The 16,720-nt window shown below is 42.8% G+C and overlaps 1 protein-coding gene across 14 annotated transcripts in view; it reads left to right on the top strand.

Annotated features, from left to right (window-relative positions):
- NAV2 (neuron navigator 2) overlaps positions 1-16,720 on the top strand; it is a 664,394-nt gene that overhangs the window by 308,976 nt on the left and 338,698 nt on the right. For 5 of the 14 annotated variants that reach the window (XM_065592592.1, XM_065592591.1, XM_008172439.4 and 2 more), the window contains exon 1: positions 6,897-8,008. The exons of 4 other annotated variants lie outside the window; for them this stretch is intronic. In XM_065592592.1, coding sequence (XP_065448664.1) covers positions 7,751-8,008 — 258 coding nt within the window. In that variant the 5' untranslated portion in view covers positions 6,897-7,750. Of the gene's footprint in view, positions 1-6,835; positions 8,009-16,720 lie in introns of those variants that run through there. 5 more of the 14 variants (XM_005305344.5, XM_005305342.5, XM_065592581.1 and 2 more) reach the window with 3 other exon arrangements.

Genomic DNA, 16,720 nt, shown 5'->3' with positions numbered 1-16,720 from the left:
CTAGGGCTAGATTGGTATAAATGAGTGCTGCCTCTCTCTGCCAGGTTGATCCCCTTTTCCTAGCCTGTCTTCCAGATGTTCCCAGCACTAGGCCCTGACTGCTCTCTCAGGCAACAAAGCAGCTGGATTTGGTGCACATAAGCAGAGGAAGGCAAGGTTTGAGAGAAACTGTCAGGGAAACAAGATTATCAACCCGTGAGGATGGGGTTCTCTTCCAACATTTCTCAGGGAGAGCTGTGGAGGTAAGAAGAACAGCAAAGGGAGTACAGGGAGGATAAGAGAGAGCATCCAAGTTTTTCAGTTCCTGTCTCTCAGATTTGACTTGATCCTGAGGGTTCTTAGGGTTAAAGGTAGTTTAATATTTGGCTCATTGTCACTTTCTTTCTGTGGTGTGTGTGTTAGTGTGAGCCTAGTCACCAATGTTTTCTTAGCTTTCCCAAGCAGAGGAGGCTAGAGGCAAAGTCATGTCAGACATAAAATAACATTTAAACTAGTGCTGTGAATGGAGAGGAAAGAAGGGCACATCTGTGCATAGGACAAGAATACCCAGATGTGTATCTTTTGGGAAGATGAGATTTGCAAGGATCATTCTAAAGTGGTGTATTGAAATAGTCATTCCGGATACCGTTAGAATATGGAGTCGCTATAAAAATGCTTCACATCTCTGTGACGTTGCAGATCGCAAAGTACTGTATAAGCAATAATGGACAAAGCTTCACAGCTCCCCTGTGAGGTAAGTGCTGTTACCTTATTTTACATATGGGGAAATTGACTTCCTTAAGGTCAAACACGGAGTCTGGTTAAGTGCCTGGGTGTCTGTCTGGAGCCTGTTAGGAATATGATTTGGGGATATCTTCTGAGAAGACATGATCACGGGTCCAAAAATGACTGGAAAACAGTGAAATCACAGAAGTGGCTGTTGGTCAAAAGGTGCTTGGCATGGTAGCTAATATTTGTGCCGCTCATCATGTACAAGTAAAGTATTTCCAGGATTTCCACTGACTACAGAGATCAAAAATGACCAGATAAATTGCTTAGGGAAATTTCAGGGTATTGTTGAATGGTGTTGGGTGGACCAGTTGCTTGGATGCAACTGCAATACCTGCTGTTACTGTCCTCACAGGCACTACCAGGTGGAGAATGGCCTCATATAGGATCCAATGGTCAGGAGTATTGCTCGGAGCAGTGGTGGTGCCAATACCTTTACAGTGCTGCTTTTGCTGTTGCAAGAAGTTTTGTGTGCAGACATGATAGGCCTGCTTTGCATCTTGTGTAGCGATTTACACTTGTGCAAAGATGATGTAAAATGCCACCATTATGATTTATTTGTTCATACCCACTTAGCAGTCATTTTGCACAGGTGTGAATGACTGCACAAAGTGCAAGGCGGTGGAGAATCAGCCTGGTAGGTGTCAAAAATATTCCAAGGGTTTGCAAAGGTGATGGTAGGATCAAAATTCTGTAGTGTAGGCAGCTTCAATGGCAGAGCTGGGAATAGATCCACAGTCTTCTAATTTCCTCTGAGCACTATACAGAGAACTCCCATGCAAAGATTGATTTCCCTGGTGCAAGACATAAGGATGCCAGATCAGATAATTCATGTACATGCCTGTTTTCTAACAACTGGGCCATGCTCCCTCCCTCAGTATCATAGCAAAAAATTGGAGCTTGATCCGCAACCCTTATTCATAGAAGCAATTCTTATTCACATGAGTCTGGACTTCAAAGGGACTTCTTTCATGAGTATGACTTGCGGTATTAGGCCCTTGGTTTTTAAATAATATGACAAAAGATTGATTTAACTATTAAAAATGCCTGCATGCCAAAAATAGGCCTTGGCAGAATTCCACTGAAGTTAATGGAATTATGCCAGGGATGACTTTGCCTACAGTCCATAGGAAAACTAGTCTTCTGGCAACTGTAAATTTTGAAAAGAGAGCTTTTGCGGGAACAATTTTGGTGGCAGATGATGACATTTTAGGTAGTTTTACACAGACTTAAGTGATTAGGCTGAGATTTGAGAGAGTTCCATAAATGACTCAAGGAAAAAGAAAATATTGATGATGGTATCTTTAACCTGGTGAATGAGTTAAGCTCAATCATCATTGCTGAATTATCAGCACACTTAGCCAAGGCAATATTATTAATTATTATTATTATTATTTATTTTTACTTTTTCTGATTCCCCTTTCACTTACACTGGTGCAAATCTGTTGCCTTCATTGAATAAGACGATTTTCACTGGTGAGAGAAGAATCAGACCCACTGTTTGTAAAATGTCCTATAAGGAGAATGAAAAAGGAACATAAAATCCCTGCACATTGTGTCCATTTATGTATGTCAGATTTTGATTGTCATTCCCTCCACACCCGTGACCCTTGTGTTTTTGGATGGAGCTGAAATCAACACAGCTGTTTGTGTTTAACAACTGCATATCATAAAGCTTCTTGTTATGCCTGAAACATCCTGGTGCACCAGCATCAGCGTTTGCTTTCATCTCAAGTCTGAGGACGGTGCTTCTTGGTTAATCTATGCTGCACCAGCAGCAGAGGGAGCCCCAAAACATTAATTTTACATAGGTCTGACAGAAATAACGTCTCTTTCGGTTTCTTAGGGTCCAGTTGGATCCACTGTAGGAAACTTGATTTTTTTTTTTCTGTTCACTGATTTATTTTTGCAAACATTATATGTTAAGAGTAGGGCTAGTCAAAAAATTTTTCACTGGAAGATTGGGTTTTCAGATAAGTGAAATTTTTCACTAAAAATGTCTTTTTTTCCCCCCACAGAAAATGTATTTATTTATGTCAAATAATCAGATGCCTGAAAAGCAAAATACTTCAGCCAAAAGCTACACTATTTTGATTTGGAAATGCAGCTGCGGTGCCTCATGGGATTTGTAGCTCAGTTGCCTTGTGTCCTCATTGTCCTCTATGGAGATACCATAGCCAAAGACAGCTCCCCTCTGCAAGAGAGAAGACCATCATGCATCATGGGAGATGTAGTCCAATCAGAGAACTCCGTCTCTAGAGAAGAATGAGAGCATGAGGCACCCAAATGACAACTCCCATCAACCATTGTGACATTTCCAAATTAAAATATTGCATTTTTCAGCCAAATATTTTCAATATTTGAATTTCTTCTGAAAATTACCCCCCTAATTTGTCAACCAGCTTTAATTAAGAGCATTTTTCATAACATTAGAAATGCATGAATAAAAGCCAAAGTCAGGACAATTAATTTTGACACGGGAAGCATACATTTATACTGGAAAAGCAGCATTGTTTGACCCATAGCCCATCTTCAGTCTAATTTATGGCCTCATACAGAGTCCCCCCCACAGATTATTTTTGTTACTGTCATGAGTCATATGGTAAAACATAGTCCTCATGCCCTCAGGTGGTGGAGGATCTGCACAGTGTGACCCCTCATGATATGGGAGTTAGGTTTTAACCATTATAACCCATTTTTCCTTACTACAGAAAACACTCCTGCACCTTAAATACACAGAAGAGGCAGCTTGGTCATAACATGAATTACTGTAACTTATTGTAAGGTCATCCTAGCACCGTTGTTGCCACTGGAGGTGAAGTTAATTATTAAAGCTTAAACTATAGGAGAATTGCTATGCTTGTTGTTTTTTTAAAAGGAATGTAATCGTCTCATATTCTATAAAAGGAAGCACACAGGAGGCATACACAAAGTACAGGAACTGATATAGTTCCCACAGAGATTTTGGACACCAAACCATGCTCTTTCCAAATTCCAAATAGAGGGGCAAAAAGAAGGGAAGCCCTTATTAGAATACTGTAGGTTTGTCCAAAACTACAAAAGTTAGAAAGTCTGGCAATTCCAAGTTAAAGACTGTGGCCTCAGAGTCTAGGTGCTTCTCCAAATTCAGTACATACCTCATTGGGGTGAGAGAGATTAAACAAACACTACATGTGTTCAGGAACAGATTCTCTGAAGCTAGCACAGGAGTGTTAATTCTACCTGTCACCCTCTCTGGGGCTTCTTGCTATGAAGGGAAGGTATTTAAGTTTGTGGCAGACCTTCTTGGGCTCCCAGAAGCCCTGATCATCCCCTTCTTGGCTAGTGCTGCCTAGAAGACTGCTTCAGTACACCACACAGCAGCCAGGGGGCATCCATGATTCTCTGTTAATGGCAGACATTCCATTCCCTAACTCCCCTCCTTGAGAAGCTGCCCTTTGACTTACTGCCTAGTTTTTCGGCTCATGTAGGAGATTCACCCAAAGGATCTTCACAAACAGGTGATGACCATGATCACGACTGTAGGAATGAAAGAGGGGACTAAGAAGGGTGTTGTGCAGGGGAAGGAGGGCCTAGACAAACATGGAACGGACGCTGGAATGGGCCCTGCACAAGAGAATTGAGTTAAAAGGTTTCTTGCACTTTCACCTTTTCCCTTTGTGTGCATGGGTAGGGGCCAGTCTGACACATGTGGCAATCTCCAGGGAAGATAAGGTTCATGGTTTTTGATTTGGATGATTTTTACTGAAATATCGCCTTTTAATCATAGTTTATTCTTTCTTTAGTATTGGAAATTAACCAAGGTATTGAAATTGGGTGATTGAAAATCCCAGCCTAAATTGTTTTTCTAAGGAGGCTAAGTGAGTTAGATGCCCAACTCCCATTGACTTTCTGTTGTAAATAGGCACATTTGAAAATCCAAGCCTTAAGGAACAACTGAAAATAACTAATAATCTCCAAAGATGGTTCAAGGCAGAGGGATAAAACTTCAGATTCTCCACCTTTGCAAATGTAGCCTGTAATGTGACGTGTTAAAATGTTATGACATCATTTTGTGACGTGATGACATTGTGTCTTGCCAGCAGGACACTGTATCTCAGTGACATTGGGTTGCATCATTTGGATCTGGTAAAATAGTAACAACAGACACACACACAAAGGGTGCCTAGATTACAAGGGATTAATAATAGACGTTTCTACTTTTAGGTCCCTAGTCCGTATGTGACCCATAACAGAAGCAGAGACTGTAAGGTATTTCCATTTGTTGGCTGTTAAGTTGCCTATATGGAATTCAGGTTAGATCCTGGTGGATAGGTGTCCACATCATTAAACCATCAAAACAACTGGCATTCAGCAGAAGACCTGGATTGGATTCTAGAGTTATTCCAGTAGGTAAAGATAGAGACAATAGGGCGTATTCTGTGGAAACTTGACCTGTTGTTGTCCATGAGCATGGCCATTCTTGGGAATAAATATAAGATTCCTTCACTAGGGAATTCAATCTACCATCTTCGACAAACATGACATTCAATAGCCATTAAAAAAGTAGCACTGAAAGTATTTATTTTTCTTTACTCAAATTAATTTTGTATATTTCTTTGTATCTGCAAGGTAGGTAGTTAGCTTTTCAGGATGCAGACAGATCCCCGAAAATTGGCAGAATCCTATGAAATAGGGGGAAGATGCACTGAACCTAATCAAACTCATAAGCAAAAGACGAAAAATAAAGATATGTTACCTTTTCTGCTTCTTCAATAGCTTATGAATATTGCAACAAAACTAAAATTAGTAGCATTAAATAAGTTTTAGTTCCCACAATTGCCATTCCTTTAGTGTGATAAATCTGACGTTGGTTGTCAAGTTTTATGCTTAAATTTTTCTTCACAGTAATTTCTAGCCAGAAGCTGTGCTTCATGCTGTGGCAGGAGAGAAAACATTGGAAGGCCTATCTCAGTGAGATGGAAGAATAAAGATGAGCAGTTTGTAATCTGAGATTAGTGGATAAAGAGACTAGAGGGAAAATACATTTACTGATAAAAAATTACCCACTTAGAGTTAATGCAAAGCATCCCACAGAGCCAGTGTATTTGAGGGTCAGGGTGTCAAAATCAAAATAAATATTTAACATGTTGACTTTGTGCAAAATTACAGAAGCATCACATAACTCACTTTAATTATGGAGTCAGTAGCAAGTGCTAAGCAGGAGAGACAGGAGTTTGCAAGGATAGCATGTCAAGGCTTTGTATTTGTCTATAAATAACCTACTGGGTACTAGATATGAAACCTCTTGCAAAAATACTTCACAGTTTAATATGATCTGAGCTTAGGCTATCTGTTCAAAGAGACAGTCTGTAGGGATTGTTTTACATACAAATGTTAGGTGGGAAGTGTTGTGGATAGGGGTTAGAACAGGAGGTGGGTTTTATTTTTAATGATGCCAGTTACCCATATGTGACCTGGAGCAAGTTGCTTAGCTCTTCCAGTATCTTGCTGTAAAATGGGACTAATTATCCCTTACAACCTTTGTCAACTGTTGGCCCGATGGCCATCAACTTGGCCTAACTTGCTAGGAATTGATCTGGAGACCTCCAAAGATAAAGCATAAGATGATACAACTTGAGCTAGAGAGCCCAGGCTCCCCAGTTTGGGGCTGTAATAGCTCATGTACTCTATGTATCAGGGTAGAGCATTACACTTGGAGATCCTTAAATGCAAGGTGCTCTACATGTGCAAAGTACTGCTGACAGGTTAAATTAGTAAGCCCTTATTCAGAGAAACTCCTTTACCCTTTTCAGGGTTTTTTTTCCTGAATGAGGCGTGAGTAAAAATTGACTGATGATTCAGTCGCAGGTGTTTTTATTTGAAAATGCTTTTTAAAAAAAATATGGGTAGGAAACTCTAGTGCATCTTTAACATTAGCACAGCTCAGCTGTGAGTGCTGCTGCAGAGCTGTTACAGATCCTGCTTTGTACTTGAGCACAGTCACACGGTTCCCTGCCAGTCACAGGAGTTGAAGCCACGCCTCTTTTGCAGAGATATTTTGTTTCTGATTTGAGTTGGGAGGACCAATCAGAGGGCTGCACTGTTTCACTGTACTGTCAGATTGCAACCTTCCCCTACTCCAGCTAATCTCTGTAGCCTTCTTTGGTGTAGGCACAGCAGGCTGCCTCTAACACACACAATATATTAGCAGTAGTGCTGAAGCCTGTGTCAGTGCCGATGTTTAAAATGAGGTGGTGGCTGCTGTCCCTCCTATTTGACAGCTGAATTTTTACTCCGTGTTTCACGATCATCACTGGAAGAGCTAGGAAATTTTGTTGCCACTGGCATTTTTTTTATTTAAATGTCATCAATGGGCGTTTCTCCTTCTGCTCTAGCATCATTGTCCTGCTCACAGATATTAAGACTAAGAAGCTTGATTCTCTAAGGCTTGTATCCAAGGGCATCAGTCATTAACACACTGAGCTACATCTGCTTCTTGGCTAAGACTGAAGAAAGACATCTTAAGCTGGAAATCCTGCTTGCTCGCCGCTCGCTCTCTCTCTCTATCACACACACTGCATATGCTGCAGCAGGTTCTTTTTTTATTCCAAAAGGCTGCCTCACTTTGGAGATGCAGTGACAAGATAATGAAGTAAAAGTCTCCCATTTCCAAGAAAGAAAATTATAGGAGTCAGCAATCAAAAGGGAAGAACAAGTTAAATAGCAGTAGCAACAGAAGAGGAGTGGAAGGAGGACAGTGGTTCAGAATTAAAATAAAAATAGAGGAAACAGGTGGAAGGCTCACAAGACACTGAGATAATTTAGGCTTAAGTGTCTGTTTCATTCATTCTGTTATTTTCTAAGCAGTTTTTGGAGATTCCTAAGCAGTGCTGTTTTACCATAGCAGCTTCCCAAACCTGCCTTTTCACTCTCCCTGGCTGCTGCTGCTACTACTGTTGCTGCTGCTGACAGAAACGTGTTAGGAAAGCAGAAAGAGAAAATGCCAGCCATCCTAGTGGCCTCCAAAATGAAATCGGGACTACCTAAACCCGTACACAGCGCTGCTCCCATCCTGCATGTCCCGACGGCCAGGACCATCCCGCAACCCTGTTACCTGAAGTTTGGGAACAAGGTGGAGGTGACCAAGCCATCGTATTCCAGCCAGATCCCCCTCAAATCACCTCATGGACATGAGAATGCAGGGGATGGGTTCCCCCCCAGGAAGAGTAACTCTCTAGAAAATGGATTTGACACACAGGTTAGAAAAGTGTGGTGTTTTGGGAGGGGTGTGTGTGTATGTGTAGGGAGGTGGTGTTTGGTGGGGGTGTTGCTATTTTTGGTAGTGGCAGGAGGTGATCTTGGTTTTTTAGTTGGTGTGGTGGCGGGGTGTTGGTTGTCAGGTGTGCTGTGTATTTGGGGTATGTGATTTGTATTTATAGGGGTGTTGACTGGGTGGGTGTGTTCTGTGCTTGTCTCTGGTGGTGGAAGGGCTGCTAGTTGTGATGAGTGTATTTTGTATATGGGGGAAGTGGTTAGTTTGTGTGTGTGTGTGTGTGTGTGTGTGTGTGTTGTAGTTGGGATTGTGTGTGATGATGGGCAGGTTGACATGTTCTATATTCAACTGCAATGTACAGAGAATATATTATCAGTTAGATTGTACCCTTGAAGGCAACTGGCTACCTAGGAAATTCATTCTAAATGGAATTTTTTGTCTTTAGGCTGCAAATACATGTCATCAGAGACAGCACTTCATTTTTAATATGCGGTATTTAGATTTCACTTGAATGTGCATCTGTATGGTTCTTTAAATATGTTGCTTTCCACTGTGAGAGGAGAAATGTAAGTTCCTCCACTTGTTTTATTTTTGCTAGTGAACTAACGTTTTTGGCATGGATCAGATTGCCTCTCTCCTGTTGATGCCCCAATGTGCTTGACAGCAGTGTAAGCAGATAGTATGTTAGAGTACTATGGTGTGAGCAAAGCAGACGGTCTGCTGCAGCAGCAGCAAACTGAACTGATTAACATTATATAGAGGTTGCTGTGTAGGCGTGTGGTGTATTTTGAAAATAGCCCTACATATCATGAACCTCCTCTGCAGGCATTTGAACCTGGGAGAAGGTGGGTGATGCACTGGAAAGCGGTCTTTTTGAATGAATCCTAGCTTTCCCCTCTTTCCCCCAGAATACTGGGTCATCCGTGCTGTCTAGGTGCACACTGTGGCCTCATAACCTCTTCTCTTAGCAATAGCATGACTGCTGATTTGGTGCATTTGGCCTCCTGCTCTGCATTTTAGGATATGCTGCATTTTTCTGGCAGACAGGGTGACGTATCAGGCTAGTCAGGCCAGACTAATGTGACTGTACCAGTTCCTGAGGGATAAAAGCAGAAAAGGGAGACATGCTAGTGGTGTCAGGGAGGTGGCAGCAGACAGACTGACCTTTGCATCACATCATGTTCTTAAGAGAGGAACAAATGCTATTCCTTCTAATCCTTGAGTTTTCCCTTCTAATTCCAAAATGTCAGCAAAATCTCTGCATACACTGCTTGCTATCTTGCTGAGACATGCCTTGGTTCTGTATTTAAGTTTTCATTGCTGCATAAATGTTTATTATTCATTGGTATTGTCTCATTTTAAATAGTAATTTAGTTATAAAGAGACTACTAGAGTTGTGGAGTTTTGGGAGGATGTATTTTAACCCATATATAGTTGTGAATCACGTTTGTATATCATGATATGGAATTGTGTGTTTTAGCAAGGCAAGAATTTGGCAAAAAAATGAAAGAGTTACTTATTGAGTTTGGGATAATTTCTTGCCACAATCTGTGGGAGAAATCCTAATTTATTAGCAATGCCCATTGACTTATTTGGGTCCAGATCTCAGCAGGTGACTAGCACCCCTTAGGATTGGTCCGGACCGTATATGATTACGTATTTTTGGTGTTATGTTAACTGGGTTAAAACTCTGGTAATCACATTTCTTTTATGCTCTGTTTATTGTTCCCACCCTAATTACCTCCATGCCCATGTGGACATTATGCACAGCTGTTCCCACCCAAGATACTGACTCGGGACATTGATCTACACCTAATGAGTTTTTTCCAGACCAATTCTATCAGAGCTACTGTTCTCTTCCCCCTACCCCACTATGAGGGTTTCTCCTGTCAGATGACAATGGTATTTTCCTCCTAAAAAGCCTGCAGCTGCATCAAGGTATAGGAGACATAGGACGGAAGGGACCTCGAGAGGTTGTCTAGTCCAGTCCCCTGCACTCATGGCAGAACTAAGTACTAGAGAGGATGCCGAGCCTAATAGTCCTACACAAATTGATTCTAGAACGGTTCACCCAGGACTAAATATCTCTAGAAGGTTCCCAGAGCCTACTTCTAAGGAGTGAATAGCCATGTCCACAGCAATACTTCTATCTTAGGTACTCATATAGCCCCCACTACCAGAATATCTGAGCACCTCATCATCTTTGATGTAGTTATCCTCACAACATACCTGTGAGGTAGGGAAGTGTTACAGATGGGGAGCTGAGACCGAGAGAGAGACTAAGTGATGTGCCCAAGGTCACAGGGGTAGTACATGGCAGAGCAGGGAATTGAACCCAGGTCTGGAGTTCTAGGCTGGCACTCTTTTCTAGCAAATTTGGTCAGCGACCTCTAGTCAGGGGCTTTGCCAGTGCACCTCAATCCCAAGCCACTGTCCATGGCTGTTTTAGTGTTGGGCTCCCCTAACTTGACATCTTAGGGCCTGTATGGTACTTTGGAAGATGGCTGCTGAGCCTCTGGCCTAGCTGAAATACTCTTTGTTTTTAATTTGATGATAGTTTCCGCAGTCACAAGCCCTAGGCCTGGGTGCCATGTGACATCCTGTTCACCCTACAATTTGCTACCCTCCTTGACTGCCATGATGACACCTTTCTTGTGGTCTGGGATGGGCAGCTTCCCTCTCCTCCTAACCAAGCCTGCTCTTCAATCCGGCCAGAAGGTAGCTCTGAAGGGCTGCAAAAATCAGACTCTTCTCATTGTCACCCTGTGGCAACCTGTAGTGTGAAGTAGCCCAGGGAGTGGCAGCCATGACTGCGTTCTTAGATCGTGTCTCAAACATGGCAGAAAAGTGAGCTGGTTGACCCTGTCTGCTGGGTCTTTCATCATGTCCTGTTTTGTAAATGTTTCTACTGTGTTGTTGCTATTTTCATTGGGCAGAATTTTGGCTGGCTGTGTAAATATGCACTTAACAAACTCCCAGCAGGCAGAGGAAGCGTTGGGAGGAAACTGAGTACCCAACTTCTGGCACCTTTGAAACACAGTTGCTGCTCTACAGGTGCTGCACTGGAGGAGCCAGCACAGGGCATATTGGGATGTGGTCAAGGGGTCTGGAGTGAGGTACAGGTATTAATGGCTGCTATGCCCAGCCTTCCTACAGTAAGGAAACAGGTGCAAATTAATGCGGCTTTCGATGCATAAATTCTCACCAGTTTCTCTCTGTCTAGGAATTTATGCTTTTATCGTGGTATCTGAGCTCCTATTTGGAGGATGGTTATGCCTCTTTCCCTGCACTTGGCTCTGTGATTTATTGTGGGGAAGGAGCTCTGTTTATTGTTTAGAGCAGGAAATTAGGAGTCAGAACAACTGGGTTCTAGTCCAGGCTGGTTTCCATGTGTGTCAAGTCACTTGCACATTAATAATATTGGATGCTTCCATTTTTGAGTGTGTAACCTTAGATATTTTGAACTTGATTTTCAGAGGACCTGTGCAGTCTATTGCTCCCACTGACATTAAGTGGAGTTTGGGGGTCACAAAAATTCTGAAAATCAATCCCAAGTCGTCATCAAGATGGGAACACTGAAAATCAATGGCCACGTCTGATTATTTTGACTTTGTCTTTCTCCGTAATCTGTAAAATGGGGATAACACCTATATTCCAGGCATGTTTTATGCCTTAATTAGTACCATATAAGTGAAATGTAGTAGTTAGAATGTAGTAGTTAGGCCAAGAAGTAGTTAAAATCTGTGTAATTTTTATAAAAGCAATTTTAGTGCATTTTAGAGGCACTTGCTAAAGAAAGATCCAAAACTCTTAGCTTCAAGTTCCAGTGCTAGACTGAAACCTTAAATTAATGAATCACTATAATGTCATTGCTGTTGTATTTTCACTGATTTGTGCATTCCATTCATTCTTTTCAGAGTAGCAGCCGTGTTAGTCTGTATCCACAAAAAGAACAGGAGTACTTGTGGCACCTTAGAGACTAACAAATTTATTTGAGCATAAGCTTTCGTGGGCTACAGCCATTACACACATTGAATCTATTTCCCCATGTTACGTATCCTCACACCTTCTTGTCAAACTGTCTGAAATGGGTCATCTTGATTATCACTACAAAAGTTTTTTTTTCTCCTGCTGATAATTGCTCATCTTAATTATTTAGCCTTTTAGAGTTGGTAGAGCAACTCCCACCTTTTCATTTTCTCTGTATGTGTATATTTATCTCCTTACTATATGTTCCATTCTATGCATCCGATGAACTGGGCTGTAGTCCACGGAAGCTTATGCTCAAATAAATTTGTTAGTCTCTAAGGTGCCACAAGCACTCCTGGTCATTCTTTTGTGTTTAATTCCCCTGTATGGTCAGGGCCAGCTCTAGGATTTTTGCCACCCAAAGCAAAAACAATTTTGGCCGCCCCTCCCCCCCGTTCTTTAATTACCCCACCCCTGGCCCCGCCTCAACTCCGCCCCTTCACCAAATCCCCAGCCTTGCCTCCTCCCCCCAGGCTCTCAAGCCTAGGAGGGAGGGAGGGAGGGGGAGAAGCGGCGCCCGCGCTGCGGCCGCTCGGGATCTCCCCCTCCCTCCCAGGTTTGAGAGCCTGGGAGGGAGGGGGAGACTCCGAGTGGCCGCGGCGCGGGCGCCACTTCTCCCCCTCCCTCCCAGGCTCTCAAGCCTGGGACGGAGGGGGAGCAGCGGCGCGCGAATCAGCTGTTTCACGCGCCGTGGCAGCAGCAGCGGAGGTGAGCTAGGGCAGCCGGGGCACATTTTTAGGGGCGGCATTCTGGCGCCGGCCATGCCGCCCTAAAAATGTGCCGCCCCAAGCACCAGCTTGTTTTGCTGGTGCCTAGAGCCGGCCCTGTGTATGGTGAACAGTGGCTACCTCCTTGTGAAGTAATACTTACATTGTCTGATTTGTAAATATCTACCAATAAATTATACCCATATTTAGAGAGCAGTTTTGGAAATATTTAACTTTGTTTCCACAGAAACTTCCATATAACAGATAACAAGATAGGGATCTGTCCTTTACTAAATGGGATTCACTAGTTATTTTGTAAAAAGTCATTTTCATTTTGAAGAATTATTAAATTTGTACTCATTTCTTAAGACAAAAATCACTGTTGACTACAATTCTTCTGGGGAGGAGAGTGTTTTAGGGATTCAATAATGAAACCATCAAGAAGATAATATTGCCTCAAGAATACAACCAGTTGCAACCCTGCTCTATTATGTTAAAATTATAAATCTTGCCTTAACCATAAAAGACGATTATGGATTTAATTAGTGCATTTTTTTTTTTTTGCTATTGTGTAATTGTCTCTAGCTTCTTGCTCTTAACTCCGTGGGGAGAACACAGAGAGTGGTTATCTGCTAGTATCTGAGAACATTCATAGTTCAGACATTGTTTATTATTATGTTTTTATTAATTTTATCAAAGACACTTTATAGCGCCAGATCACTTTCTCACTGATTGTAAAACTTGATAGGGGGAAAAGATGAAAAAGCACATTGCTGAGAAATTAAACTCCCTTACATGCACAAGAGCAGCAGCTATCATAGCTCTAGCATTTGCTCTTTCTACAGGATGGCTCTGTAGTGACACAGTGGAAATACAGAGCATATCTACACTGCGCCTGGACTATGGGCATGTAAAATATAGTGTGCACTGGCGTGCTGCACCGTAACGGCTCTGTGTAGTCCCTGGGAGCGCAAGCTAAATGGTACCTAGTTCGGGTTAACGTTGGCCTGTTTTCAGTGGGGCACTGCAGAGCCATCTTGTAGGAGGGGGAGAAGTTAAGCAGAGCCTAGTCCCAATTGTGACCTCAGATATACACATACAGGTCCCACTGACACCAGCTAAAGTTGCCTGGGGGTATCTGGGGCTAGAATTGGGCCTCAGATATCGCCAGAGCTATGCTGAGTAACTAGGGTTACCATACGTCCGGATTTTCCCGGACATGTCCGGCTTTTTGGGCCTCAAATCCCCGTCCGGGGGGAAATCCCAAAAAGCCGAACATGTCTGGGAAAATAGGGAGGGGCAGGCGCCGCTGGGTGCTGGGCCAGCGGTGCTGGGCCGGGGGTGCTCGGCCGGGGGCCGGGCCGGGGCCAGGGGGTGCTTGGCCGGGGGCTGGCCCGGGGCCGGCTCCCCAGGAGCCGAGCCAGGATGGAGACGCTGGGGCCGGGGCCGGCCGCCGGAGGGAGCCGCTTGGTTGGGGGGGCCAGACTGGGTCGCGCCTCCTCTCCCCACCCCCCCGCCCCCCAGCTTACCTGCTGCCTGCTTCAGGCTTCCCGCGAATCAAATGTTCGCGGGAAGCAGGGGAGGGGGCGGAGTTGGGGCGGGGACTTTGGGGAAGGGGTGGAGTTGGGGCGGGGGCATGGGTGGGGCTGGGGGCGGGGCCGGGGCCCCGTGGAGTGTCCTCTTTTTGGACACTCAAAATATGGTAACCCTACTGGTAACACAAACATAAAGGAGGCAAACTTATAATGGCTTTTGATTTGTAAGAAGCAAAAGTAAGAAAGTTTTTATCATGTATAAAATGGAGAAAAAATGGTAGGAAAGAAATAATATTTTCAAACTTTTATTAGGGAAGTTGCAACTATCAGTGGAGGAAAAAAACCCAAGAAATAACATCTTGCATCTGAAGAAGTGAGGTTCTTACCCACGAAAGCTTATGCTCCCAATACTTCTGTTAGTCTCAAAGGTGCCACAGGACCCTCTGTTGCTTTTTACAGATTCAGACTAACACGGCTACCCCTCTGATACAAGAAATAACAGTGGCCCCAATCCAGCCAAATACTTAAGCCCATGCTTAACTTGGAGGAAAATAGATTTTGGTGGGACTCCTCATATGATTAAAATTAAGCATGTGCTTAAGTACTTTCCTGAATCATAGACAATGCCTGTACCTATCAACATTATAATTATAACTTTCTTTTTGAGGGATTCCCACTAACACCTGTCATGAGGAAATTCAAACAGAAGTCGTCAGCTATGCTGTAGCCAAACTGTGCCCTATAATTGTGTTTGATAACAGTTTTGATAGCACTTTAATAGCTGCATATTAATGAGTGCCAAATTACGATGAGATTCCTCAGGAATTGTTACCACATAGAAATGGGGAAAAAAAAGTATTCATGCTTTGTTTTATAGTGATCATTAAAGAGAATATAAAGGGCTGTCATATTCCTCAAGCATTTGTACTGAAGACAAAAGATTTACAATGAAAACTCATGCAGTTTTTTTGGGGGGGTTGTTTATTTTTTAAAGACCATGAAGCACAACTTGTTCTCAGTGTCCAATTCAGTTTTCACTCACTGTTAGTTCTCTTTCTAGTCCATTATAGGTTAGATGATGAACAAGCAGGCACTCATCATGACTATCCTTCTGATTACAGGATAATTGGGGCACTCCTTCACGATGCCAGTAAATTAGCACCTGGTCACCATAAATACAGGCTTTCAGAAGTTCACTGCCCTCCTTGCGAAAACATCCAGGGTAGGATTTTCAGAAGTCGTCAATGTTGGCCTGACTCTGCTCCCATTGAAGTCAATGGGAATTTTACCCTTGACTGTACTGAGAGAAGAGTTAGACCTATGGTGACCGTTTTTGAAAATCCTTCCTTTAAGCTGAATATTCTTCCTATTTTCCATTTTCTAGCTGTGTATGGTACTTCTGTGTCCTCCATTACTGGAATATCTGAGCACCTTGCAATCTTTAATGTATTTATCCTCACAACATTCCTGTCAGGTAGTGTAGTACTATTATTCCCATTGTACAGATGGGGAACTGAGGCAAAGAGAGACCGAATGACTCGCTCAAGGTCACACAGGAAGGCTGTGGCAGACCAGATAATTGAATCCAGCCCTTTAGAGTCTCTGTATAGCACCCTGACCACTGGACTATTATTTTCCTTTCTGGTATTTGCTTATCATATTCTCCCTGTGTATTCTGACTATGCCCTTCAGGCTTCAGCCCTTGAAACTTCTGTTTTCCCATGAAACAAAATTTCTCCAATGAGTACAGCCCCACTTTTGTTGCCCCTAATTTTTTAAATAATTGTTATGGCCCACCACTTTAACCCTCTTGTTTTTTTTTTTTGTATAACCGTGTTTAAACTGGACACCACAGTCCATCTGTGCTCTAACCAGTAATGAGTTCATTGTGGAGAATAATTTCTTCTTTCTTGTTACTCTGTTCCTCTGTTTTTATAAAAAGGGTGACCCGATTTTATAGGGACAGTCCCGATATTTGAGACTTTTTCTTATATAGAAGCCTATTACCCCCCCACCCTCTGTCACGATTTTTCACACTTGCTGTCTGGTCACCCTAGTTTTTACATCTTAGTATTCTGTTTTCCTTTCAAGCTGCAGTGGGATATTTCTCTGACAGCTTTAGGGATTTCCTTTCTAGCACGCCTGCACATCTCCCTTTTAATGTATGTTTTTTGTTTTCTTTAATTCTTTTAGACTCCAGACTTTCTGATTTAGGCTCACATGCACTGAAAAACATCAGCTATTTCTCCACATATGCCTCAAACCTTTCTGACTCTTTATGGGTTTAATTCCATTCCACTATTAGCTGCTCGTACTCCGAGAGAGATTCCACATCTAGTCTGGTAGTACTCAGAGAGATGTATATATGTATATACAGCGTGACCATGCAGAGGTAGTGAAATTCAGAGAGAACGAGCATTCTGCGT

The sequence above is a fragment of the Chrysemys picta genome, chromosome 4 (genome assembly GCF_011386835.1).
Source record: "Chrysemys picta bellii isolate R12L10 chromosome 4, ASM1138683v2, whole genome shotgun sequence".
NCBI classification, from domain to species: domain Eukaryota; kingdom Metazoa; phylum Chordata; order Testudines; family Emydidae; genus Chrysemys; species Chrysemys picta.
The sequence above is the reverse complement of the archived record's forward strand: the minus strand, read 5'-3'. Positions and strand labels throughout refer to the sequence as shown.